Genomic DNA, 19,140 nt, shown 5'->3' on the forward strand with positions numbered 1-19,140 from the left:
CCATTGGCGCTACGCCACTGTTTGAATCCCACCACCATGGGAACCTGTTACTAAAATTTTTGGAACCCACCACTGGGTTTAGTAGTTACAATGCCAAACTAGGACACGAGAGATCTGAGTTCAAACCCTCCACTCAGCTCACAGAGACAGACTTTTGTCCTGTTGCTCTTTCTGAGCCTTAATCTATTCCACACCACTGTTATGACTATAAACTCAAGGATAGAGAAACCACGTCTGCCACTCTGAAGGTCTTCTAGGAAAGTGGGGGGGGGGATGTAACAGTCAGAAAGAACAACAGGATTAGATTTTTATAGGCAAGAGTGTACCCTTATTTTTCTTCACTTTCCTTCCTGTAGCGCTTCCTCTCCCTACCCCCACGTGTTTAGTACCTCCTGTCTTGGGATTGTAATCCATTTTGAGCAATGATAAATTCAAAGCACTTTGTGTAGCAATCTGGAAGATTGGGCGCTAGCAAAACCATTCCACATTACTCATATCAGAGTTGCCAAAGATGGCGGTGTCTGTCAGACTACATTCAGACATTGCCATAAATCGTGGTTTGATCAGTCCCATTAGTTGTGACACGAGAATGCAGACTGTCCAACGAACTGCTTTGTTTTTTTTAAGCGAGTGCCAAACTAGGATTTTAAACTGGATTTTTAAGATGGTCTCTTGAGCACTGTTCATACCAATTATTGTTTCATTACAAGATGTGCATTCCCAACTCATACCTTTGTGCTGCTTGGTAGTAGTAACAGCAATGTAGGGAATTTGCCTTCCCTGGGGGGCACAGAGAGGAAGAAAGGAGAAGGCCACCTCAGAGTTTATGCACAAACTGGGATTTGTTAGCTTCATCGCCCAGATTGCTATAGAGCCATGGTAGCGAACCTTTGGCACTCCAGATGTTATGGACTACAATTCCCATCAGCCCCTGCCAGCATGGCCAATTGTAGGGGCTGATGGGAATTGTAGTCCATAACATCTGGAGTGCCAAAGGTTCGCCACCACTGCTATAGAGAGTGTCTTAACCTACTGCATCTGTGTATGGTTCTCCAGTTGCACAGTGGCAGATAGGAAGGCGCTCCAAAGGGTGATCACTACTGCCCAGAGGATTATCGGCTGCCCTCTCCCCTCCTTGGAAGAACTCTATAATTCCCGAAGCCGAAAGAAAGCCCAACATATTCTGAGAGACCCGTCTCATCCAGCACACTCTCTTTTTGAACTGTTACCATCCGGCAGATGATACAGGTCTATCAAAACTAGGACAAAGAGGCTTAGAGACAGCTTCTACTCTAGAGCTGTGGCTATGCTGAACTCCGCGGCTTCGTGTTGATGTGTTTGGGGCTGTGGAGGGATGGGTGGAGGGAGGGGAAAGTGAGGATGGGGCATGAGTCTGGAATTGTGTGCATCGAGGAATGCTGCTGTAAATTTCGTTGTGCATGCACAATGACAATAAAAATGCTTGTGCCTATGCTTATTGAAGAGAATTTGTTGTGTCAACCAGAGGTGTAGCTGGGGCAAATTCTGTTTTCCGCCCCCGCCCCTGCCCCCAATATGCCCCCCATGGGCCTATCCCTTCAACGCCCCCACCCCCCACTTACCTTAGTTCAGTCTGAAAAAGTTCAGGCCTGTTCAGTTCAGGCCGAAAAAAGCCTTGGTGGGAACTACACCACCTAGGAGACCTTGGGCCTCGCAAGGTATCCTGGGTAGTGTAGTTTCCACCAGGGCCCTTTTCAGTCAACTTTTCAGTGCAATGTACACCCCCAACCCCTTGTAGCTCCGCTACTGGTGTCAACTGTGGTTTAAGCAAAGTGCTGTTCGTTGCATCATCTGAATTTCATCTCAGGACTTCGGGGAAGCTTCTTGAACAATATAAGGGACCCCATGAATCGGGAGCAGAAGACTGGAGAGGCCGAGGCTCTCTGTATCCTGTGGATGAAGTTCTGTGAGGAGTGATCTGCTTTCAGGCAAACATTTTTAAACACATTTCTTTTTTGATGGCTTCAGATATGGAGATGTAGAGTCAGGGGCATAGTGAGGGGGAACAGCGGCCACACATTTGTGTGTGCTGTGCCCCTGCCACGCCCCTGCCTGCCCCCAGAATGCCCATGCCCCACCCATGCCTGGGGCAAGTGGTGGGATCCAAAAATTTTAGTAACAGGTTCCCGTGGTGGTGGGATTCAAACTGTGGCGTAGCGCCAATGGGGCTGGGCGAGGCATGATGGGGGCGTGGCTGGGCATTCTGGGGGTGGGGCATTCCTGGGTGGGGCTGTGGCAAGGATGCAGCCGCTGCGCCGGTCCTTGAGCGGGAAACGAATGCTCGCAGGCGCAGGCTGCCACGCACGCCGGGGCACCTCCTGCTAGACTGCTTCCAGTTCTGCGCGCTACTGCTAAGAGGAGGGGCGTAACTAGGGCAAAAATCACGTGGCAAAATCACCCATTAGTAACCCCCTCTCGGCACACACCAATATTTAGTAACCTACTCTCGGGAACCTGTGAGAACCTGCTGGATCCCACCTCTGCCTGGGGCATACCTGGGGCAAGACATCCCACCCCATCCCCTGGTAGCTACACCATTGCTTAGAGCTCAGCAGATCCTTGCTGCTTTTGTCTGGGATACTCTGACATACATTTCTGGAATGCCTCGCTTCCGATTTGCTTGTGGCCTTGCCCCAACAGAGGTGCCCTTCTGGCATTGTGAAGGCCGGCCTCGTCAAAAGCTCCGCTGCATTTGACTTAAGCTTGTGCCATTTAATCGTATAATGAAAGGTAATCCCCTCCCTCCTGTGCTTTCATTCGCCACATTTAAACCCCACTCGCCTACCTTTGTAGCAAAAACATATTTTAATCCAGTCTTTGCTTTTGAGGAGTTTTCTTTGGTTACAGCACTTGAACCCCCGCCTACTCGATGGTGTCTTGCGTGCCCTTAGAGGAGGAATGTGGTTTCCATCATGGGGTTGTGTCAAACCGGCCTTGAAAAGAACTAAATCCTTCCCTCGCTTTAAATCCGAGACCTCCGCAAGAGGTAATTGTATAAGGGACCCTCAGCTTTTATAAGGAGGCTATTGCAGAAAACGGTGCTGGTCAAAAGATTCAAAGGGCTCCTTTATGCGGTTAGACCAACGGGAGGTTTTCTCCCATCTCTCCTCCCAATCCACACTGATTGGCAGCATCGCTGCTGGTTTTGCAAGCAGGAGCCGTTCTCCAAGTCCTTCGCTCCATCAATCCCGCACTGTTTGTCACAAGGCGGTCGCTCGCGAGCTGCGAGAGAGGAAGAAAAATTAAACAGGTTTAATCCTGCCAATGGGGAGGCTGCTGCCCACTGTTTCTCTGCGAGACGGAATCGCCGCTTTGGTTTTGCCTCCTTCCTGTTGGATCCTGGTGCAGATGGGCTATTGTTCCCCAACTGTACATCAGAACGGATTGGATCCAGAGGTGGGATCCAGCAGGTTCTCACAGGTTCCCGAGAGTAGGCTACTAATTATTTGTGTGTGCCGAGAGGGGGTTACTAGTTGGTGATTTTGCCACGTGATTTTTGCCTTAGTTACACCCCTCCTCCGCTTCTCGGCAGTAGTGCGCAGAACTTGAAGCAGTCTAGCGGGAGGTGCACCGCCGTGCGTGGCAGCCTGCGCCTGCGTGCATTCGTTTCCCGCCCAAGGACCAGCGCAGTGGCTACATCCTTGCCACAGCCCTGCCCAGCAATGCCCCGCCCCCAAAATGCCCAGCCACGCCCCTGTCGTGCCCCGCCCCGCCCCATTGGCGCTACACCACAGTTTGAATCCCACCACCATGGGAACCTGTTACTAAAATTTTTGGATCCCACCACTGATTGGATCGTGTAGCCTCTCACAGTTCCCTTGAGAGCGGCTTCCAGTCAGAATAGAAAATTCTGACCTTGATAGACCCGTGGTTGGATTCAATGAAAGGCAGCTTCTCCTGTACATGTTTCATGTGTTCAAAGTCCCAGTTTGTAGCTGCAGACGGGGCCCACGGGCCACTCCTCTTTTTCTCTGTGTGCTTAGCATGTGCACTTTTGGAATTACTATCTTGGGAATCATAATTCTGTGTGGTTTGTAAGCAGGATTCCTTGGCACCATCCCACAAACTGTATAAGCTAAGGTCCAGTAGCACAATTCACAGAAGGTGTTGGCAGAGTTGATATTTCCCCTCTTTGTCCAAGCAGCTGTTTGCTCTGAAAATCCGCCTGGAGCATTTCGGCCTCTGGCTCCACTCAGGTACCCAGGAACCTCTGCCACAAGCACTCCCCACCAGTGAAAAGGGAACATCAGTCACTTCCTTCTCACGCTTCCACTAGCACTTTGCAGACTGGGGTGAAGTCGTTACTTTCGGCGCAAGGAATAGGCGGGATGCAGCGATATCAAGGTCCGGTGGAGAGAAGCCAGCGGCAGGCCAATCTAGCTAATCTGCCGAGCTCTGGTCCCTGGCACCTTTTATTAGGGTTTTCAAAGGGGGCGGGAGAGCGGGAGAATATTGTACAGTACATGACTCATAGGGGCTGCGTACGTGCGGGAGGAAACGTTCCTGTCTGGGCCTAATCCATACCTGGGGGTATGTACCTGTTGTCCCTTTGTCCAGGGCATCCCATGACTGTGAGTCATGGGGGTCTTGTGACAGGTGAGCTCACCTGCCTAGAGGGCAACAGATGGCGCAGGCATTCCTGTGCTCTGTCCGAGGCTCTGCTGGGTTAGGCTGGCTCACCCCTACACTGGGGTGTTGTGTGGTTTCCGGGCTGTATGGCGGAGGATCCTCTGAAGATGCCAGCCACAGATGCAGGTGAAACGTCAGGAGAGAATGCTGCTAGAACACGGCCATACAGCCCGGAAACCACACAGCACCCCAGTGATTCCGGCCGTGAAAGCCTTCGACAATACACTTTGCAGACTGTTTGGGGAACCGGAAGGAATGGAAAGGTGAACTGTGCCAACCCTTGCTATGATTTTTCCTACTTAATCTAACAGTCTCTGGTCGAATCCCCACTTGAAATTTGCACGCAGATCCAAACCTGTTTGTTGTGAAACCGTGTCCTCTTAATCGGAGTTTCTCCCTCCCCACCACAGCGAGCACACAGCAGACACACCCGGTTGCAGAACTCTTAGCAATCCCCACTACCAGGCGAGCTCGCTTCACCGGTCTCCCCTGATTGGCTGGCGTTAAGCCTTGATGGGGCGGGACATTTTCTCAACTGTGGAAGAGCGCTGATACATTGTAGGGGCATGATCAAAAAACCAGGCGTTGTAAAAAAGTTTAACGCTTAACTGTTTAACTGTACTGCAAAACATGGTTAATCCATTATCTGTGTAAACCATGAACCATTCAAAAGGTTACACGCTTGCATTGTTTAATGATTCAAGGTCTCCTTCTGCTGGGCTGATACGCAAAAAAGCGGAAACGAAACCAAGGAAAGACTGCGCGCATCACAGCGCTGATTTGTTTCCCGAATTCTGTGTCACTCTCCAGGGCGGGAAACGAGTCAGGGTTTCAACCCTCATCCCTCCCCTCGGATCAAAAGCTCTCTAAACCGTGTTAATGGGGTCTATGCCACTTGCAACCAGGTCCTGCCAGAACGCAGATTAACGGGGAGAACGAGCACCAGAAACGGAATCTGCCACGCAAGCAATGGGGAGGTCGTCCCTCAAACCTGGTTAGTTTGTGTTCTGAAACCTGGCTAAGACGGTAGAGGGGATTCGACCTCTGAGATTCTTTGGAAAAATTATGACCACTGTACTGGTATGACATTAGGAAAAGTTTACAGAACAGGTAGGCCTGTAATGTCTGAGTTCTGAGTTCATTAGGCTACTTCCAAGATAGATTGTAATGTTTAAAAATTGATTTAAAAAAATTAAATTTGTCTTTAAAGGATGAACTGAAATGAGTTTTTCTCTTTAAAGTAACTTGGAATAAAATAATACTGGTCTGTACCCCCCTAGGATTACATTTGCGACCCTTTACAGATTTATGAAAAGCTGCAGTTCTTTGCAGAGAGAAGAAGAGGTTTGTGTGGAAAACATCTTCCGTTAGTTCACACAGGGCACAATATTTGATAGTGTAGTATTATGACTGGATGCAGCGCTTAGTGGAAGATACACACGAAAATCATTTTCTCAGCGCATTTGTATCTGTGGAAAACAAGAGCCTGAGGATCTCTTTCATTATATACTCTCCTGTCCTTTATATTCAGAAATAAGGAAAAGGTTTTTGGAGCCAATACTACCTAGGACAGCTTTTTTGTCCAATGATGAGAAACTGATTTTCTTACTATCTGATATTGATTCCTCTGTTTCTTACAAGATGGCTCTCTTTGCCCTACGGCTAGGAAATTACGAGCAAAGTATTTAAAGCGCTGTTTGAACTGATGTTCCAAAGTACTGGAGGTTAACTTAGACTAGCTGAAGCAGCTGCAAAAAGATCTGACGTGGAAAGTATTTGATGGGGCATTTTAATTTAGAGATTGCGAATACTAATTATTTATATTTTAATGTAAAACTAAGTTATTGTTTCAATTTAAATGTTTTAACTGCATGTATCTCTGTATTGTTATAGCCAATGGCTCAAACAGTAAATACTTGACTATGACTGGATGCCAGGGTCAGGCAAGTCAACCAAAAGCCATCCTTTGATTCTCACAAGTGATGTTTTGCTCCTGTGTTACGCATGTGTACATTTAAAGTGCCGTCAAGTTGCAGTTGACTCGTGGCAACCCTGGCAACGGGCTTTCAGGGCAAGTGAGAAGCAGAAGTGGCTTTCCAGGGACTTCCTCTGCAAGACTTCCTTGGAGGTCTCCCTTCCATGTACTGACCCTGCTTAGCTTCCAGAATTTGATGAGATTGGTCTATACCAGGGGTAGGGAACCTGCGGCTCTCCAGATGTTCAGGAACTACAATTCCCATCAGCCTCTGTCAGCATGGCCAATTGGCCATGCTGACAGAGAGGCTGAGCTGGGAATTGTAGTTCCTGAACATCTGAGAGCCGCAGGTTCCCTACCCCCCTTTGGTCTATGAACCCAGTGGTGGGATCCAAAAATTCTTAGTAACAGGTTCCCAAGGTGGTGGGATTCAAACAGTGGCATGAAAGCACCAATGGGCTAAGGGCACCACGGGGCGTGGCCGGGTATCTTGGGGGGCGGGCATTAATACTTTTCTCTGTTACTGCAAAAAAAACTCTTGCACTGTAAAAAAAACAAAAGTTCCTAATTTCCAGCTGGTATCTTTCTGTCCATAATTTAAATCTAATTCTAGCAAGTCCTATCAGCCTGCTGCCATCAGAAACAAATTCACGTCTCCCTCTAATTGGCTGCCTGTCAAATCACTTCTTCTAATACTTTCAAAATACTTAATTGTGTTTCCTAGGGAATCAAAAGAAGGAGAGACTTTCTCCCTTAAAACAAGGGACTCTGACCATATTTCTGAAAAAAACATGTTTTTAAAACAGCCCAACAGGGAGAGGAATTTATCCTGCTTTCTACCTTCGCTAACCCAGCCACATAGGGAAACAACAGGACTGTAAGTGATTTTTGGACCTAATGGAATTTCTAACGGAAAAGCAGGACCCGGATTAGTAAGTAACCCCCCTCGCACACAATAACCAATAATTAGCAACCCACTCTTGGGAACTGGTGAGAACCTGCTGGATCCCACCTCTCTATACCATGCCTGCTTCCCTCCTGTGTTGTGCATGAAAACTTCCCAATCTTTGCAGCTGACTCAGTACATTTATTACAAATATTGATGACTACCAAGTACTGTGGATGTTTGCCTTACATCTCAGAGCAGCAGTGGCGTCGTGGTTAAGAGCAGGTGTACTCTAATCTGGAGTAACCGGGTTTGATTCCCCACTCTGCTGCTTAATCTGGGGAATTCAGATTAGCCTGTGCACTCTTACAGACGCCAGCTGGGTGACCTTGGGCTAGTCACAGTTCTTCTGAGCTCTCTCAGCTCCACCTACCTCACAGGGTGTTTGTTGTGAGGGGGGAAGGGAAAGGAGTTTGTCAGCCCCTTTGAGTCTCCTTACAGGAAAGGGGGGATATAAATCCAACTCTCCTTCTCCTTCTCCTTCTCCTTCTCCTTCTCCTTCTCCTTCTCCTTCTCCTTCTCCTTCTTCTCCTTCTCCTTCTTCTCCTTCTCCTTCTTCTGCTCCTCCTCCTCCTCCTCCTCCTCCTCCTCCTCCTCCTTCACAGAGAACAATAATGTTGTCAAAAACTACTGACATCTCTTGCTTTTTCCCCCTTTTTGGGGGGGAGGAAAGGCAAGGCAAAGCAGAACAGTAGAACTGGCCTTCCAAAAACCAACAGTAGATCCAATTGGATGTCCAATTCCTTGAAATGTTGAGAAACAGCCTTCAGGGTGTATTCCAAGACTTTTAGGCAATTCCAAGATCTAAAGAGGTGCCAACAATCTGTCTTACCAGTGTGGTAGGAGATGTGTGGCATTTTGATCTTACCAAGGTCTTCAGTAGCTTACAAGACTATGGAAACCTGCCTCCTGTCATCTAGGCTGGACTTGCCAGCTGCTCAACCACATGAAGGTTTGGGCCCCTGGCTTGTTTCTGGTTGGACTTTTGGACCTTTTCCAATGCTTAAGGAAGTAGAGTTCTTCCCACAGGGGTAGCCACCCAGGAAGCTAGATCAGGCCTGCTTTCAAGTCTTTGGCTCCAAATTATAGGCAACATTGACACACATGAATTAAGAGGAAAAGTTAGGAGTTCCACCTCCTGAAGGCTCCCCTGCCCCTAAAAAAACTTAAATGTAGACCACATCCAAAACTTTGGCACACATCTGTAATTTCTGCTGGCAGCTGTTTACCTCTCATTTTTTCATTCTTCCCCAGAACGAAAAACAAGCAAGCAGCCAATAGGTACCTTACTTGCTGTTTAAAAAAAATGCTCACAGGCCCAGCTTCGATTAAAAAATTACCCCCAGCTCCTGTGGTTTTTTGGTGGTTTTTTTATTTTTTGCACGGCAGTTTTGCTTTATTGGCGAGACAGTGTTTGGGGCGGCATCCGAGGCTTTCTGCTGCTTTATGGAGAATTTTTAAATGGCAAACTTCTTAGGTTATCCTTAGCCGGGAAATCGAACTTTTGGCCCCCAAAGTTGGGATCCTAACTTGTGATCGATCTGTCATGATATATAAAAAGAGAGAGAAAGGTTCACAAAATGGTCGTTTCAAGTTAGCAGAAGTTTGCAAAACCCCAAAGGCCAGAGACAGTAAAGTCTAGGGCAGGGGTCTGCAATACCCCAGGCTCTCCAGAGGTCTGAGGCGGACTACAATTGTATCAGCTCCCTCGCCAGCATGGCCAATTAACCACACTGGCAGGGGCTGATGGGAATTGTAGTCCATGAACCTCTGGAGAGCCGCAGGTTGCAGACCCCTGGGTCTAGGGGCAAGAAGTAACAATAGTTAACCTTTAACATGATTGGTGGGTTCAACTGTGGGCGGGGAAAAGTATCCTATTGGATGTATGCATTTTATATGCTATGCTAAGTTCAGATTGATAGAGATAGAGATAGAGTCTGAGTTAAGTTCAGTATGTGTTCAACTTTGTTCTTGCTGAAGAGTTCTGTATAGTTTGATAGTCATGTATAGAATAGACTTGTGTAACCTTGCAACTGCTGAAGTAAAAGCCTTCCTATGGAAAAAACATCTTGCGTGGAGATTATTCTTTTCCAAGCGTGGTAGAGGGTTGCAGTGGGTACAAGAAGGCTACTAAACTTTCTTATCTTACCAGAGTGACTCCGCTTTCAAAATGGTGGCTACATATTGAAAAAAAGATCTTTTCCTTGGGCTTCTCTTGGGAGACCCTACAAATGCTCACAGCCACCATTCCGAGACGGCATTTACCATCGCTTAAAGTCTAGATTATTCGATCAAGAATATCAGTTTCTCCCTCTGAGTAAAAGCGCAAAGCTCTTGCTCTCCAATATTCTTTGGGATCATCCCTCAGAAATCTAGTCCTGCTATATACCTGGAAACATCTTGTTAATTACAATTGCAGATGGATCATGACTAGAAACAAGGTGTAACTCTTTTCTCCGCTCTGTACATCTTCAAGATCGCTTCTCTAATATCCCACAAAAAATGAGCCGCTTTTGCTACAATCGCTTCTGGGTCCTAATACACAACTGATTCACTTTCTCATATTCTGCTTCAACTGTCTCAAAACATACAACAACATCAGGACTGATTGGAGAACTGTGCTACCAACAGGATTTATGTCTCCTTCTTTTCTTGATAAGATAAAATGGCTAAGCTTCTAAATAACTCTAATGCTGAAATCTCTGAAGCCAAAGTTGCTACATTTTTTTACTCTGTGGTAAACCGCAAGTGTTGTGCAATAATGATCTTTTTATTGTATTTGGAACTCATGACACACAAACCGGTTTTATGCCTAATAAAAGTTTTGGATTTGGATTTGGACTCCGCTTTAAACTTTGCTGATATGATCCGCTGTGGAGCCCGCTTGCCTTTATTCATCAATTATTTGTCTTGACATTGCATAATTTTTTCTGGTTTCTTGTTAATCCCGAGGAGGGGGGGGGGAAAGGTGTTCGGGGCACTGAAGCCAGGATGCAGCGGGTGAGCTGATGTCAGACTCTCAGTTCATAGAACAACTCACTTGATGGGTTCCAGGATTTTATTCATGACAGCAGAGTAACAGAAGAAGACAGTTCTGGCGAGATGGCGCCAAAACTGTTGATAATATAATGTAGCGGTCCCAATCCCCCATGTGAACCAACGTAACGGCAAGGCAGATTCCGTATGGGCCAAAAACAGCAGTGTGAAAACGGTGTGAAAACAGTGTAAAATGGTTTAAAACTGTGTAAAAGGGTTTACACTGGCTCATTCTGCACATGCAGAATAATGCACTTTCAAACTGCTTTCAGTGCTCTTTGAAGCTGTGCGGAACGGCAAAATCCACCTGCAAACAATTGTGAAAGTGGTTTGAAAATGCATTATTTTGCGTGTGCGGAAGGGGCGGAAGGGGCCACTGGGCGTACAAAACACAGCCAATGTGGAGGGCAACATCTTTTTTTCAGACCTATTCTCTGCCCTCCCCCTCAGCTGCCCTTAACATTGAATATATCTTGCAGGCAAGCATGGAGGGGAAGACTGGCCATTTAATGTAACATCCATCCATCCATCCATCCATCCATCCATCCATCCATCCATCCAACTATCCATCCATCCAACTATCCATCCATCCAACTATCCATCCATCCAACTATCCATCCATCCAACTATCCATCCAACTATCCATCCAACTATCCATCCATCCATCCATCCATCCATCCATCCATCCATCCATCCATCCATCCATCCATCCATCCATCCATCCATCCATCCATCCATCCATCCATCCATATCCATCCATCCATCCATCCATCCATCCATCCATCCATCCATCCATCCATCCATCTATCTATCTCTCTCTGTCTGTCTGTCTGTCTGTCTGTCTGTCTGTCTGTCTGTCTGTCTGTCTGTCTGTCTGTCTGTCTGTCTGTCTGTCTGTCTGTCTGTCTGTCTATCTATCTATCTATCTATCTGTCTATCTATCTGTCTATCTATCTATCTATCTGTCTGTCTGTCTGTCTATCTATCTATCTATCTATCTATCTATCTATCTATCTATCTATCTATCTATCTATCTATCTATCTATCTATCTATCTATCTATCTATCTGATTTAATATACCGCCCTATCCCTGAAGGGCTCAGGGCAGTGTACAATATAAAACATCATATAAAATCATAAATATAATTTAAAACAACAGTTATGTCCTAAAACAGCGTCCCACGAAACCCTTACGTAACCCTCCCAAGAAAGAATAATGGGTCCCGATGATGTTAGGGGCCCATGCGAAGCAGAGGGAAGGGGGCTGGGGCACATTTCCCGGTGGGCCATTGTCCGAGGGTCCTCTGGGCGCCTGGCGCGAGCAGAGCCCAGCCCCAGAAACTCTGCCCAAGCCTCAGAGTCTGTTTGGCCTGTCGGCCGTGGCACTGCACTGCTTTCCTTTTTTGGGGGGGTGATGCAGTGGGTGAGTTGATGCCCATTGCCAGCTCTGTGCTCAGTCGCTACGCAGCGCTGGCACAGCAGAGGGTAACAGCATGACTTCCCCTAGAGCTGTTGTCACTTTGCAGTCTGCTTCTGTGAGCGTGTGGGGTTGAGCCATTGAGGGGGGAGATGGTTTGCTGTCTGTTTTTTTAAAAACCAAACTAACTTGTTGTGGCATGTACAGCCCCTCCCCACCCTTACCAATGTATTCAGAAACGCAAGCCTTTTTTCTGTGTGGCTGTGTGTCGCTTCTCGACTTATGAGCACAAGACGGTCAGGCGAGCTGTGAGAAGGGACGGACAGACCTTTCAGTGGTGGTGGTAGAGAGTGCTTTCAAGTCACAACCGACATATAGTAACCCATAAGGAGCAGCAGTGGCATAGTGGTTAAGAGCAGGTGCACTCTAATCTGGGGAACTGGGTTTGATTCCCCGCTTTGCCGCTTGAGCTGTGGAGGCTTATCTGGGAAATTCAGATTAGCCTGTGTACACATGCCAGCTGGGTGACCTTGGGCTAGTTCGGGGTCTGCAACCTGTGACTCTCCAGATGTTCATGGACTACAATTCAGGAACGCAAAGCCTTTTTTCTGTGTGGCTGTGTGTCGCTTCTCGACTTATGAGCACAAGACGGTCAGGCGAGCTGTGAGAAGGGACGGACAGACCTTTCAGTGGTGGTGGTAGAGAGTGCTTTCAAGTCACAACCGACATATAGTAACCCATAAGGAGCAGCAGTGGCATAGTGGTTAAGAGCAGGTGCACTCTAATCTGGGGAACTGGGTTTGATTCCCCGCTTTGCCGCTTGAGCTGTGGAGGCTTATCTGGGAAATTCAGATTAGCCTGTGTACACATGCCAGCTGGGTGACCTTGGGCTAGTTCGGGGTCTGCAACCTGTGACTCTCCAGATGTTCATGGACTACAATTCCCATCAGCCCCTGCCAACATGGCCAATTGCAACCTGTGGCTCTCCAGATGTTCATGGACTACAATTCCAATCAGCCCCTGCCAGCATGTCAGGAGTGCTTTGATCGTGTCTTTCCTGCATGGCAGGTGGATTGGGCTTGATGGTCCCTGTGGTCTCTTCCAACCTATGATTCTACGATTTTCAAGACAAGAGACAGTCAGAGGTGGCTCTTGCTTTCATGGCCTTGCCTCTTGGTAGCAACCACTAGATATTCCTAGGGTTCATGGTGATTCCAGGGATATTCCCATCAGCCCCTGCCAGCATGGCAGGGGCTGATGGGAATTGTAGTCCATAACATCTGGAGTGCCAAAGGTTCGCCACCACTGTCCTAGGTGATCCAAATATTGACCAAGGCTGACCACAGGGGCCATCTCAGCTTCTGAGATTGGGCTAGTCTGGGTCATCCAGATCAGGGTGCACTTTTGGTGCACTGACATACATTTCTTATTCCTGAAACTGGTATTAACAGTTCCACATAACTTCTGTCCCCTTTTCATCCATTCCTCCAGGTGCAGGACATTTCCTTCAGCCACGACTGCCGCTGGGTGGTGGTCAGCACTCTCCGGGGCACGTCCCACGTTTTCCCCATCAACCCCTACGGCGGGCAGCCCTGCGTCCGCACACATATGTCGCCGCGGGTGGTGAACCGCATGAGCCGCTTCCAGAAGAGCGCGGGGCTGGAAGAGATCGAGCAGGAACTGACCTCCAAGCAGGGGGGGCGTTGCAGTCCTGTCCCGGGGCTGTCGAGCAGCCCGTCTGGATCCCCTCTACACGGTAAGTGCTGGGAGGTTTGGGGTGGGAGGGGTGGGGTGGGGGTTTAATTCAGTGTTATGGAAAGAGTGGCTCTTTCCACTTGCCCCACTCGCCCCTGTGCCCCCCCCCGGGCCTCCTCAGGGGCTGCTTGAGCATGGTGGCCTGTCTGTTTCCAGAGCCCCACTCCCTCACTTTCTGCAGGCCAGCTTTCAAAAGCTGGCCTGCACGGGGTGGGGGGGGATGCCCCTGGTTTCCAATTGTTGATGAGCTGGTGCTGCGTAGCCAACCCTGGTCTGGAACAGTGACTCTCTCAGAGAAGCAACTGTCACTGCCTGCAAAAAGGGGTGTTTTTCAAAAATAAAAAATAGATTTTTAAAAAATTGAATCAAATATTTTAATTCCAATTCCAAAGCCTTTATTGGCATTATAAATATTTTAATGTAAATTACATTTTTTTAAAAAACAAAATGCTTTTGGGTGAAAAAAATCTATCCAAAGGTAGTTTTCTATTCAAGATACACCGTAGTCCAAAGGTTATTTATCAGGAGGATGAGGTTTTAATTATGTAGCAAGAGGCTATATATTTATTTAATTTTTTTTGGTAAATTAACTGTTTTAATCCATTCACAATTTCATGCTCTTCCAGATGTTTTTATAAGATTAATTTGGGCAGTTTTTCTATCTAGAAATATTATCATAGCTGTTCGGGGTTTCAGCACTCAAAACTGTGAATTTGTGTCTTCAGAGATAACATGCCTCTTCTTCATAGCAAAAATGTTTTACAATATACCAGTACATACAGAGTTGAGAAAAAGACCTTAATCCCTGGGCTGTATTGCCGTGTTCTAGTAGCATTTTCTCCTGACGTTTCGCCTGCATCTGTAGGACAAGGCGAGAAGCAATTGCTCCCCCCTCTTTTTTAACATCAAATTTAAAATCAATCATATGGCAGATTATTTTAGTTTACTTCAGGAGCCCAAGCATAGATGGATAATCACTAGGGCTCGATGTAACTCCTTCCCTTACTCTATGCTACAAGGAAGGTTCCGAAAAATCGACCTGCAAGAGCAGAAATGTCCCCATTGTACCACGGCGATTCAAACCATGGAACATATATTGCTCGACTGCCCCAAATACGAGGGATCTAGGACCAGACTTTTTGCTCTTTGTCCTGTAATCTTTAATGAATACTCTACTGTGGGGAAGATTACGTTCCTATTAAACAATTCTGCCTCCGAGATTTTAACTTTTGTAGCTAGGTTCCTTATGGAAACTTTGAAATGATTACCTAAGTATGGTCCCTATGTATGGGATACCTTTCGTTTTGAATAAATGTTGGCTGTTATATGGATTCTATGCCTAATATATATGCCTTATATATATGGTCCAACCATCATATATATAAGGCGCAAAACCAATATATATATGCCTGCATCTGTGGCTGACATCTTAGGAGGATCCTCTGAAGATGCCAGCTACAGATTCAGGAGAAAATGCTACTAGAACACGGCCATACAGCCCGGAAACCACACAACACCCCAGTGATTTTGGCCGTGAAAGCCTTCGATAATACTTAATCCCATTGTTCTTTTGCAAATCTATGTACATGGAAACAACTCCTTACCTTTTAAGTGCTAAGTTTCAAGAAGTTCAATGAATAGGACATTAAAATGCAAGGCTGGAGATAGTTCACCTCGCAATAATGAAGCTGGAGATAGTTCACCTCGCAATAATTTCCCAAAATATCTGTATATTTATCTATCTGTATATATATTTATATTTCTAATGGTATAACCAAATCAATCATTTTTTGATATAACTGTAAAACTGATCTGAAAAGTTACTGTTCTGAAAAGTTACTGTTCTAAAGTTACTGATCTGAAAAGTTACTGTTCTAAAAATGAAACCTTCATCTGGTTATAAATATTAAGATTATACCAGCAAGAATCAGCCTTTAAGCACAAAACCATAATTTAAACATAGCCTTTCTGACGAGGGATTTAAATCATGACTTAAATTGTGATTTAGATCAAATCCACACCGTTGCTAAGCACAGCTGAACTTGTGACCCACACTAAGTGAGCAAATTTGCTCTGTTCAATTTATTTTGCTTGCTGTATGCTGTAGTCCTGACTCCTGACTAGCTGCAAACTGTGTGTTAGTTGTGGATTGGAACAAAGAGAATAATGTGGGGGACCAGAGCTCTATCCCCTGTAAAAACGCATTCAGCCATTTTTCTTTGGCGTCTGAGATTTCATGAGAAGTAGCTTCCATATATTTGCATCCATAAGTAGCAGAAACAAAATTTGTTTAAAATGTGGATTTTTCCTGAGCATCTTTGCTGGATTCTGCCCCCATTTTCTGTAGGATCACTCCATGTGTACTCTTCTGTTGGTCCAACCATCATATTTTTATCTCTCATTTACCCCAAGGTTGCTCAGGACCAGAGGTGGGATCCAGCAGGTTCTCACAGGTTCCCGAGAGTAGGTTACTAACTATTTGTGTGTGCCGAGAGGGGGTTACTAATTGGTGATTTTGCCCCGTGATTTTTGCCTCAGTTACTGCTTCTCCTCCCTCCTCAAAGCAGTAGCTGCAGAACTCTTGAAGCAGTCTAGGCAGGAGGTGCAATTCAGCGGCGTGCGGCAGCCTGGGCGCCCTTGAGTGCATTCAAGCTTTCCCCAACCCAAGTGATTCCCATGGAAGCAGTGGCTGTGTCCTTGCCACAGCCCCACCCCCAGAATGCCCACCCCCGCCCCCATCATGCCCCACCCAGCCCCATTGGCGCTATTCCACAGTTTGAATCCCACCACCATGGGAACCTGTTACTAAAATTTTTGGATCCCACCACTGCTCAGGACTGTTAGGCCCCTTCCGCACACGTAAAATAATGCGCTTTCAAACCACTTTCACAACTGTTTGCAAGTGGATTTTGCCATTCCGCACAGCTTCAAAGAGCACTGAAAGCAGTTTGAAAGTGCATTATTCTGCATGTGCGGAATGAGCCCTAGTCTGAGGCGGGTAGCCATTTTTGGAACATTTTATTGGTCTTTTAGGTCAGCGGTTCTCAACCTGGGGGTCGGGACCCCTTTGGGGGTCGAACGACCCTTTCACAGGGGTCGCCTAAGACTCTCTGCATCAGTGTTCTCCATCTGTAAAATGGATAAAAGTTAGGGGTGGGGGTCACCACAACATGAGGAACTGTATTAAAGGGTCGTGACATTAGGAAGGTTGAGAACTACTGTTTTAAGTGGTCCTGGATTTGAACATCATCTGGGACAGTGATGGCGAACCTATGGCACGCGGGCACTGTGGGCACGCGTGCACAGAGTTCATCATGTGGGGGTGGAATGGAAAAACACCCCATACACACACACACAGACACACACAGACACACACACACACACACACACACACATCTAGGCTAGCCTGGGCACGATCCTTTACCTGGGAGTAAGCTCGGTTGCTGGTAATGGGGCTTGCTTCTGAGAAAACTCTCCTAGGATCGTGATTCACCCATTTGAAGTGTTGCACGGTTGCTTCACCAAGCTTACTCCCGAGTAACGTGCGCCTCGGAGCCAACCGTTTTTTCTAAACTAAAACCTCAGTATTCAGGTTAAATTAGCGTATTGGCCCTTTGCGATAAATAAGTGGGTTTTGGGTTGCAATTTGGGCACTTGGTCTCGAAAAGGTTTGCCATCACTGATCTTGGACAGCCAGGTAGGTTAGGCTGAGATAGAGGGACTGACCTATGGCAGACTTCATGGCGGGGGGCGGGGGGGGGGGTTAACCTGGGGTTCTCCGGTCCCAAGCAGCAGTCTGACCACTATACCAGACTGATGCGCTTTGACCACGCTGGGTGGTATTTCAGCTGCTTCCAGCTTTCAGTCCTGATAAATGGGCGTCCAAAATAGGAACAAGCTGCGCCTTCTCGGTGGGTGGCAGTTTTGCTTTTAAAGGCTTATCTCGAGAGCTTCTTTTGCTAGTCACATCTAACTAGCCATTCGCTCTCTGCTTCTCGTTTTCGTAAGGTGGCTGGAAGACCCTTAACCGCCCCTTCCCCCATTTCTCCTAAGATGTAGTGTAGGCCTCTGTGTATTACAGTATGGCAGTCAAGTAGGGTGACATGCCTGGAACGGACACCAGATTGCTGTAAACCATTATTATAACACATCCAATCATTTTTAACTACTGACATCACGTAGGGAACAGGAAGGAGCGATCGGCCCGGGCAGCTTTCATCCTTCGGTATCTGTTTTTTGTCCTGGGGAATTACAGTAAGTTGTCGCCTTTATAGGTTTTCCAAACACATTTTGAAGCTCAAAAAAAAAAAAGATGCCGTGTTTGTTACTGTAGATGCATCTGAGAAGCTTCGTTTGTTTTTGATTATCCTGACCAGAAATTGCAGGACTGGGCTGTGATTTGCTTTCCTAAATTAGAGGGAATCGTGCAGGGCGAGGATGAAGTTTCGTTACTGATTTCAAAAGCAAACAAGCCAAGTTTGTCGAGGGATTCTTGGTGGCGGCGGCGGGGGTGTGCGTGTGTGTTACAGTTTAGGGTTAGGATTGGGGGGTGTCAGATTTTTTGCTATAAGGCAGTGGTGGCGAACCTTTGGCGCTCCAGATGTTATGGACTACAATTCCCATCAGCCCCTACAATTGGCCATGTTGGCAGGGGCTGGTGGGAATTGTTGTCCTTAACATCTGGAGCGCCAAAGGTTCGCCACCACGGCTATAAGGGCTCTTCACTTTCACACACCACTGATTGTGCCTCTTAGTGGTACAAATACTGCTTGATTCCATACAAACAAGATTCTGTGCACTTGAGAGACCAAATGGGAAAGTATGGTTGGATCCTGCTAGCTTCTCAACTGGCGAAAGAGGCCCATTTTTGGCCACCAAAAACTCTAAGCTGGGGATTCCAGAATCTGCATGGCTGAAAGTCATGGATGGAGTTCCCGGGAAGAAGGGGAACTGGTGAGCAGAAAAGCCGGTAGGATCCACCCAGAGGTGGGATCCAGCAGGTTCTCACCAGTTCCCGAGAGTAGGTTACGAATTACGTGTGTGTGCCGAGAGGGGGTTACTAATTGGTGATTTTGCCACGTGATTTTGGCCTTAGTTATGCCCTTCCTCCGCTCCTCAGCAGTAGCGCGCCGAACTTGAAGCAGTCTAGCAGGAGGAGCACCGGAGTGCGTGGCGGCCTGCACCTGCGTGCATTCGTTTCCCACCCAAGGACCGGCGCAGCGGCTGCATCCTTGCCACAGCCCCTCCCAGCAATGCCCCGCCCCCGGAATGCCCGCCCCCACCCCCGTCGTGCCCCGCCCAGCCCCATTGGCGCTATGCCACTGTTTGAATCCCACCACCATG

The 19,140-nt window shown here is 47.2% G+C and overlaps 1 protein-coding gene across 1 annotated transcript in view; it reads left to right on the forward strand.

The window, feature by feature from the left end:
* Positions 1-19,140, forward strand: part of BCAS3 (BCAS3 microtubule associated cell migration factor) — a 655,707-nt gene that overhangs the window by 235,606 nt on the left and 400,961 nt on the right. The window contains exon 17 of the mRNA XM_048519361.1: positions 13,534-13,798. Coding sequence (XP_048375318.1) covers positions 13,534-13,798 — 265 coding nt within the window. The remainder of the gene's footprint in view (positions 1-13,533; positions 13,799-19,140) is intronic.

The sequence above is a fragment of the Sphaerodactylus townsendi genome, linkage group LG16 (assembly GCF_021028975.2).
Source record: "Sphaerodactylus townsendi isolate TG3544 linkage group LG16, MPM_Stown_v2.3, whole genome shotgun sequence".
NCBI classification, from domain to species: domain Eukaryota; kingdom Metazoa; phylum Chordata; class Lepidosauria; order Squamata; family Sphaerodactylidae; genus Sphaerodactylus; species Sphaerodactylus townsendi.